Source organism: Rhyacophila brunnea, unplaced genomic scaffold (assembly GCF_057557595.1).
Source record: "Rhyacophila brunnea isolate RB1 unplaced genomic scaffold, BYU_Rbru_1.0 scaffold_17, whole genome shotgun sequence".
NCBI lineage: Eukaryota > Metazoa > Arthropoda > Insecta > Trichoptera > Rhyacophilidae > Rhyacophila > Rhyacophila brunnea.
Window position 1 is genome coordinate 33,305,138 of NW_028232827.1, and position 9,813 is coordinate 33,314,950.

At 33.2% G+C, this 9,813-nt stretch overlaps 1 protein-coding gene across 1 annotated transcript; it reads left to right on the forward strand.

Moving 5' to 3' along the window:
• The first annotated feature begins 5,191 nt into the window (after window positions 1–5,191).
• On the forward strand, window positions 5,192–9,527 carry LOC147073978 (uncharacterized). Its single transcript, XM_085944717.1, has 3 exons — window positions 5,192–5,331; window positions 6,902–6,980; window positions 9,393–9,527. Exons 1-3 carry the CDS (start codon window positions 5,192–5,194, stop codon window positions 9,525–9,527), a joined length of 354 nt encoding a protein of 117 aa, XP_085800843.1.
• Window positions 9,528–9,813: the final 286 nt, after the last annotated feature.

The window sequence follows — 9,813 nt, forward strand, 5'->3', positions numbered from 1 at the left end:
GTAGATCTCTCAGGCGCCAAACTCTCCCGCAGATACATCGCGGGGGGATGGGACAACTGGACGCCACACTGTCGAATGAAATAAATAGACGTTCGTTACGATTTTATACAAAAAGTAGACGGGGAATTTTAATCAGTTTCTATCTACTACTTATCAGTTTTAATTTAGATTGCTCTTGACATAACGTTTTTTATTGCGGATTAAGAATTATCATGCCTGAGGCTTTATATATTAACAAAAAAACTCTCTTCTCATTGAAACTTAAACATATGCACAATTAAATCATTATTTACGTGTGCATATTTAAATTTTCACGAAGTATCAAATAATAATATTTAATATATTTTAATAATAAATATTAATTATTAAATAATAAATACATATTTGAGTTTTAACTATGTTTTAAAATTACCTATAATTAGCGAACGTTTATTTATTTTCAAATATCATTCGATTGCGTGGCGCCCAGTTGTCCTGGCGCCGAATTGTCTTAGACCCATTGAGTGCCTCAACCTTACATGTGTTATTTTAATAATCTTCTTACCAGCGTAACTAACATTATTATACAAATCGATGTCGCTTCTCAATAAGGTTAAAAACCCTTATTTAAAACACAGTGACGCAATATTACGCATTCCCCTAACGTAAAAAAAGTTTAACTTCTAAATATATACCTAATCAGAGTAAAATATGAACATAATCTAATAATATTTCTTTCAGGTTCTTTGGGCGGCCTATGCGGCTTGGTACTAGGTTGTAGTATCATAAGTTTGGTCGAGATCATTTACTTCATATTTGGAGGACCAGTTAGGGAAGAGCAGTATGAGTTGCCTTCTAGAGAGCTTTATTGGGAGGAATTGAGAAGATTGTAATAATTTAATCTGACATGTTCATTACCATCCGCCGACCATACCGGATGCACTGCCATCGATTGATATCTCCAATAATTCTGAATTGTGATAGTATCTATTATCTTTTTGGCTTCCCTGAGCTACATTGATTGAAGATTAATATTGTCTTTAAATAAATATTATTATATATTATAAGAAATAAAAACCTAATATTGTTCATATGTTTTTATTATTAAAGCTATACTTCAGCTGGGGCACGGTCTAAAACGATCGTGACTACGCGACGCGAAGATTTTGCAAACGACGCGTGCAGAACAAAACATAATTTGTCATAAAAATTCAACATGCGTCCAACATATGTTTATTGTTCTATTAGTATAAATAATAATAATAATAATAATATATTCATTGACATGTTTTCTTTTCCAAGTAAGTGGGTAACGTTTTTTAGTCATCTTTACACGATTTAAGAATTAATTCTCCCGACGCCATCACAAAACCAATTGACGTGTTCACAGCTCGACTTTCGCTCTCCGATTGGCAGCGAGTCCGAAATTTCGTCGCACCTATAGTTGAAAATTATTTGCCGTTTCACTGAAGTATATCATCTTAAAAGAAAGGGGAGAAACTTTAGGATGTTTCACCTGTACGTTTTCCTGACCGTCTAGGCTGCTGAAAAACACCCCAAAGTCAAACATGAAAACATTTTTTATCCTTATTCGTTTTTTTGTAATTACATAATTACATTAGCGCAATCATAATTTAAGAATGTCAACGTCATCATAACTCAAGAATTAAATTATAATCAGAATCATATCGCAATTACTTCGTAATGTTATGCGGGAAAACAATAGAAAAATATTACCTAAAACCCCCCTATAAAGTTAGAACCGAATCTCATCATCATTTTTAACCACTGCCAAGGAAAATGTCTTGCATAATAGAATGTAAATCTCGACAATTGACAATTAATGAAGCCGTTGAAAATGGTGAAAACGTATTTTCATTTGTTATATTTATCTGTCATCGACTTATTTTTTTTAAAAATGGAATTGCTGAGAAGATCCATGCACATTTTAGGCTTCTTTTTCTGGAGAATTCTTTTTTTAATAGTCATAAGATCATGGCTGTCAGGGCTCTAGCCTGGGGGTCCGGGCTCAGGAGGGGCCTGGCGAGGCGAGACGATCAGATAAGTGAGATAAACACACATCAAAAATTTGCTGTAGTAGTAAAAAAGGCGCTATTTTCCTTCAGTAATATTATTATTTAAAGTTATCTGGTTGTACGATGCAATTTTTAATTGTTTATCAATACTCGACATCTCCATAATTCAAAAGGATGTATTAAAATATACAATAAAACACTAAACATACACATTAATTTTACCGCGTACACCATTTGGAAAACGCTACTGCAGAGCGTCACACTGCCTTTCTCCCTAGGAATAGGTAGGGGGGCCCGCTAATGTGGGGCCCATGCATAAGATATTACTATTGGTTAACAGCCAAAGTTTCCAAAAATCGGTCGATAATACTAGATTGATATGTGCCTAATAAATCATATCATTTACTAATACCCCATACATAATAAGCTTATCCTATATCTCATATTACAATAGTCCAGTGTAATTTCATTGTCAAAGACAATCAATTATTGACTGTACTGTCACTAATCGAATAAAATCTGGAGCTATTGTTCCTAATGACATTATTGATTATAGATACTTGAAAATAAGCACATTCATTTTATTATCATTTTATCCAATACCCAGTTCTTTTTGATATTTGTGTGAATGAAGACATACTTAGTATAATTTAGTACGCATTTGAGCATTCAAATTTTAGTATTCTGTACAGTTTTCAAGAAGGCACCAAAATGATTTTAATAATTTTACGAGACTTCTTGGGGAACTCTTCAATGCATGGACTGAAGTTCCTCGTTGATAGTAAGCTACATTGGTCTGAAAGGTAATCTAGCATAATCAAGTTTATTAAATACAACATTGTATATAGATAGAGTTTAAACGTGTAAAAGTAATGTCAAAAAATTACCACACAATTCACACAAACTTTGAAATACTATCTCATTTACTTTTTTTGGTATTTGGGGATGATGATATTATATTATAGACTGCAGTGGCGAAGGGTGACTTTTGGAAAGAGGTAGGCTGTGGAGATCTGATAAAAAGAGCACACTTGTCAGGTATACTTACGAGAATAGTACGATATTTAATATTAATGAATAGGTACACACTAGTAAATGACAACGACACACTAATTCAATGAAACTTCAAAAACTCATTGACGATATAAAAATGAACGACGTGTTTAAATTACGTACTTTTCAAAACATGTAGGTATACCCATCAAAAATCATGAGATAAAATTTATTTTTATTTATAAAAACAATCTATACTTACTTATTTATTAATATTCGATTAAACGCCGTTGAAATTATTTTTTTAATTATCTAATTATTAATGATTTTGGGCAAAGTGCGCAGTCGTGACAACATTATTATCCGCGAATGTTTTAGGCTTTGCGATAGGAGCTTACCTTATTTCGTACAAATCAGCAGACTTGCTGAGGTTACGAGACGTAAAGTCCATACGAAAAAAATTCAGAATTATTTCACACATAATCGGAGATTTATTTACGTCGAGACGTCGCGGCGTTTATTATTTATTTACGGTGCGCTGTGGTATATTTTTAAATACTTTTGCACAATGAATAATGTCATTGCCTTTGCAGTTATTTTGTAAACTGTGTAATACTGTAATACATTCATACATAGGTATACGAGATCTCTCGTTGGCAAAATAAATTATTTTTATATAACAGAAAATAATGAAGTGATTAAGTAAATAAATATGTCAATATGCAATTAAAAAATATTTTTCTTAAGAAGGTAGGCTTTAAATAATCGCCTAGTATGGAGTCTTCGCCAGTGATAGACTGTAGATGATAAAGTTGTAATTGCTTGAATGTTGTGAGGAGAGAATTTATTTATCGTTACAAGAATAAATAAATACAATGATAAAGGTGACAGAGTGATGTAATAATCGCGGGTACGGATGTACTGATGAGATTGGCTATATTAATGAAATGACTGGCGATGTACCAAGATGTTAATATAACCGAGAGACTGGACTCGAGTGGAATGACAGTTTACTGTGTCGTGTGACCGGACTCTATGTGAGTAGTGAGCCGAGTGATGGACTCGATGTGAGTAGCGCTACGAGTGATGGACTCGAGTGGAGTGACGGTTGGCTATGTCGAGTGACCGGACTCGGTGTGAGTGCGGATTTATGGATTGTCCTTGCTATTTATACAAATGAAGTTCATACATTACACGAGACATTGTCGCAATTAAACAAATCATAATTATATCCTACTGGTCTAGTTATGATTGAGGAAATGCTGATAATCACTTCCGCTTCCATTATTTTGTTTTGACAACAAAACATACATTTTAAAGTGTGTCACCTTTGTAATGCTGAGTGGTATGAATGCTACAGATATGAAATTGGTACTTAAGTCAAAATAAAACTGCGGATCTATTAGGCCAAGCTCTGTCAGCTTGGCCTAATAGAATCTCCGACTTGCTTATGTGGCGAATTGCAGGATGCCGATCACATCCTCTGGGAGTGTCCCCATATGTCGGTTGAAAGGGAAGAGCTTCTCAAGTCGGTCCGACCCTCAGTTGGACCGGTCGGCCATTGCGACTTGGCATCTACGAGGGAAAATTTCTCAGCTTTTAAAAAGTTTGCGGCATTATACGACGAGCGAGAAGGTCTTTTCTCATCGAGAATTGACCGTAATACATTATATGGAAGTAGGGATCACGCACACTCTAGTGCACGCCAACCAAGGTCTTGGGAAGTTGCTCCTGGGATAATTTCGGCACAAATTTGAACAGCGCCTATCGTTCGTTACGCCACGGTATACGCCTGCATAACGGGTGTGGAAACGTGGCGGGTGGTGGAGGGAAAAGCAAGGTGTTATGATCTATTGATTTTATTACAATTAATTCATTTCGCAATGCGGATACATTTGTAGTAAACATCAATACGTTAAAAAACGTAAATAATTTCAACAAAATTTCAATACAATTTTAGTATGACTTAAACGTTTATTTACAAGTTTTGCAAGTTTTCATGTCATACCAGCATCCCGTAGATCCAACATTTACACCCTAAGCACTCTATAACAGATACATTGAAAAGAATAATAATATGATGTAAGTAGGTACTTACCCACATTCATATTGTTGTTCTGAATTTTAGAATATTCTGGATTGCATGTTTGGCAGTATCATGGTACTGTCTCTCTTTGCTGAGCATGGCTTCCTGGGATGCCTTCAGGAACAATCCTATTTCTTTCGTCGTGGAGACCACTTACAAAGATTGGGTGACAAATTTCCCAGCTGTGGCTATATGTGAGACGGAAAACACTGACAAAATCGAACAAGCTTCTGATAGGTAAGTAAATTAATTTTGAAAACTTTCTTCATCACTAGAGGATTAAGACTCGAGATACACGAGCCGCAAACAACGTGGTTGTTGATGTTCGCACGTATTCATCCACAGGCGCTGACACAGAAGTTATAGAAAGTATAGATAGTCCATAGTGGGTTCATTTTTAAATAAATATCCGTAATATATATAAAAAAAATATTTTTTAAGGATGGTCATTCACTGATCACCGCGCCTTATCGCTTTAACCGTGGACTCCTGTATTTTCTCGTGTATTTTCCCAATGTCAAATACACCACACTTTGAGTCCAACTATGTTTACCTGGCCTGCAACTATAACCACTGGCGAGATGCTCACCTAAAATTCGTTGCGACTCATCCCAACCGCAAGTGGTTATTGTGTTCCCGTGCGAGTGACCTAATTACCTGCAAAGGCTGCGCGACAGCGTTAAAAATATTTTTATTCAATTCTCACCCTAAAAAAACAAAAAACTTTATCATTCTCTAATTTCATAACTATTAGGTACGTATGGCATTACCTATTACATTTTTTTGACCATGTCCAATCCTAAGAAGATCATCATAATGAATACGTGTATTAATTAAGGCACTAAGTACCAAAAACAAAAAAAACTGACATTTTTATAGAAAAGTGTTCTACATACTAACGCCAATAACTTCAACTATGGTCTAAGTGCCTCAAGCATTTTTGCGGCGTGACACTAATTAGTACTCTTCGGTCAATTGTAACGCGCGCAATATTAAATGTAATCTGTTATAATAATAAATATTCATGCAGTTGAATGTAAATAAAGTTAATCATACGAGTATATTTAAAACTACGTTGATTATTTACGATTCTCAAACGATCCACTATTCCCAACATTTATAAGTTTTTAAGATAGGGTCTATCAAAGTTCACTCTGTGTGCTTCCATCTACTTTTATTTTTGTTGTTTTATTTTATTTCTTATTTTATTACTTAGTGTATTATTAACTCACTTTTCTCTGTATTTTTATATTAAAAATTGTTAACACTTATTTTATGTCATATCGTGAACGCTTTAAATTTATAATTTGTTATGTTCATTATAATATGTAAAATAAATAAATTTGAATTTGAATTGAAAACAGATTTTTGTTTTTACGAGAAATATATGTTAGCCACTTGCTCAACTTGTTAGGTCCACATTCTGACTCCAAAGACACATTGAAAAACAATATGTGTATTTTCCATACCCAAGATTCGAACCTGGGACTCACGACATTAAAGGCCGACGCGTTCGCCTCTTGGCCATCGTGCGGGTCTATTCTATACAAAAGGTGACTATCGACCGCTAACGCGCTAACGTGATAATGACCGACTACCTCATGGGATAACACACTAACTCTAAATTATCAACTTTTCAGGAAAGCAAAAAAAACCATTCAAAAAAATGTGTATCAAAAACCGTTTATTGTGTGCAAATATTATTTAAATTATAATTTATATCTTTAAATAGCGAATCATTTAAGCAGACAATCAACTTTCACGTGACATTAATTTAGGAAATAACACCCTAAATGTGTTTTTCCAGTGAACAACTAAAACCCGATAATCCAGGATCACTAGAAGTATTATTGGAATTTGATATGTATTCGGAGTCTTCAGATGGGGTAAAATCAAACAGGTTATCATCGTGGACTATGCAATTTTCATCCAAACATGCAATGATTCTTTTCGCCTTTTTTGACTACCGTATTTATAATAAAAGTATAGTAAAAAGGATTGTCAATACATATGCAAAAATAGGCAAGTATTACCTTACCTACTTATCACAAGTCGTCATACAATCGATACAAGAAGAATAATTAATGTAGATTGTAAATTATAAACTAATTGTGCAAATATGCATTTATACGATACTTACTAATGATAGAAAGACGTTATAGTTTATATTACGAGATACAGAATATTATAAACATTTAAAATCCTGTAGGAGTCAATAGTACTGACAGGATATTTACGGTTGAATCATTTATAATTATAACCTATAAATGTGTTGTCTGAAGTAGGATATTATTAAAGCTACATATTATTTACCTTTATTGTTTCCGTCCTTTATTTTATTAGCCTCTTGAGTTAATTGTGATATTCGCCGACATCTACTTGGAGATGAAATAGTCTAAATGAAATAGTACATAACTTAAATCCATTAGAATTTAAATTCAAATTCCATCAAGTACCTACCATCGGTCGATAGTATTAATATTAATATTAAAATTAGTCACTTGTTCACAATAACAAAAATAATACAACTTTACTGTCACAAAAACAATTTGCGATAATGAAAGTAGGTGCGATTCATGACAAAGGATAATGATTTTTCAATACAGTGTTGTTCTATGTTGATAAAGGCGAGAGTTGAAGGTGAAAGTTGAATTATTGTCATATTCCACGGTGAAATCATAGTTAAATGATGCACTAAAACTACGTGTGGATTATTATTCCATGTTATTTAAGATTTTACAAAAAATGTTATATAATCATAACTCTACTTACGAGTATTATTTTAAACAGTATTTTGGGTGTTTTTCGAGAAAAAAATCCAAAAAAAATTGGCTGGTGTGGTATTTTTTTCTATGCAACAATAACTCGAAAAACATAAAACACACTATTTTGAATTGGTGTGTTATTCCATGAGGTAGTCGACGTGTTAGTATTTGTTACATACATTTTATATTGAAATATTATAATTGTAATTGTATTGTAATCAGTTAATCAGTCGAAACTGTCTCTCTCTCGCTCTCTCTCTGTCGCTCATGCTCTAAATTTTAGCACAGGCAGTGGGCATGCCGTTAAAATATATCATTTATTGCAACAATTAATACCGGCTAATTATAATTGTTAACAATACGTGTTAATAATTTGATACAAACATACCCTAGTTAGCGGTTATAGCGGACGAAAGTAGCCTTTTGTATAGAATAGACCCGGTGGGCGTTAATTATACGTATAAACTAGGGTCAATATGTACGTATAATCATGTTTTTATTTTTTATTCTTCTCTAGTCTTTGGACCACGGAACACGATTTTAATCTCGAAGAAGTTCTCAAAGAAATTGCTTTTTACAAAGGTGTCAGTTACTACCTTTTGCAGTTTTGCTCTACAGACTCAACCGATCCTAATTGTCCTAAAGGAAATTTTACATTCTACGCTGATTTAGTAAGTAATGTTATTTTCTTTTGTCGTAAAATACAACTGCGTTTTGCAGTTGACGAATCTTGACCGTGAAAATTTTGCGTTGATCATACGCGCAGAACGAAGTAAAGTTATCTTTTGTATGTTATGTAATTAAGGGGGATCATAATATATGCCAACAGAGAACCTAGCGGAAAAATACGAAACTTGCAATTCAAGATTTTTTTTTGATTATTTACAAATTCAACTGTATTAGTTGATAAATATGTATCTGAAAACATTAAAAAGATTTTTTTTAAATTCAAAGATAAACTGTAATAAAATGTGAATTCGTCGCAGGGTCCCATCTTATTATTACATTATATTGTATGGTCATATTTATTATTATTTTTATATCTATTTTAAAAAACATCGATTTTTATAAAAAATATAAATAATATGTATAACTTGAAATTCTTTTTATTTATATCAAATGGAGCTTAAATATTAAGACCATACCTAAATAAGATTTCATTAATCTCAAAATGTGTAGGTATAGTTCGTTTTTTCCTGGCAGGTTCGCCATTATCGTTCTACTGCGCAGGCGCTGATCGAAAAAATCCCTACTGTCGCATAAAAATTCTGAAGCTTTCAATTTTTTTTGATTCATGCATGTAAGCTTGCAACACTGTAGAATAATACATGTTTACCCATACATTTTCTTGTTATGGCCGCGATAATACTGTCAACAGTAAATCCATGCACGTGTAAACGGGGTATAATGGTATTAATACTATCGACCAAGGGTACTTGATGGAATTTGAATTAGAATCCATTAGAATTTAAACAGAATCTTCTAACAATCTTGAACCGATTTGATGACACTTACAATAATATTTTTGTTTAGGTTCGTAGCAGTTGTGAAGAAATGATAAGCAACTGTTCATGGTCTGAGATCCCATTTGATTGCTGTAAATATTTTCTTCCCTTAGACACTGAAATCGGCCCTTGTTTTGCTATCAACTCAGTACAGGGGAGGTAAGATTACCTGTTTTTTAATAATTGTTATGTAACATAATTGTATTGTTTGTATGCAATTAGGAAATATTAAGAATACTTAACAAATGTAACATATAACTTCCTACGGCTTTACATAATATTGTGTATTTTGTAAGTTACCTTGTGGACCATAATATAATATGTACATATCAGGAATGCAATGGTTTAAATTTACAGAGATAAAAATGGAGCAATTCTATTCATGCAAAGTAACAAAGTCACAGGTCCAGGAAATATAGAATTCGACGTTCTTGTACCGGCTAATGTGA

Excerpts from the sequence above, each read along its gene's own strand:
- LOC147073978 (XM_085944717.1), top strand. The coding sequence starts at position 5,192 with ATGGCTTCCTGGGATGCCTTCAGGAACAATCCTATTTCTTTCGTCGTG. Across the intron at positions 5,332-6,901 it reads ATCGAACAAGCTTCTGATAG|TGAACAACTAAAACCCGATA; the intron begins GTAAGTAAATTA and ends GTGTTTTTCCAG. Across the intron at positions 6,981-9,392 it reads ATTCGGAGTCTTCAGATGGG|GTTCGTAGCAGTTGTGAAGA; the intron begins GTAAAATCAAAC and ends ATTTTTGTTTAG.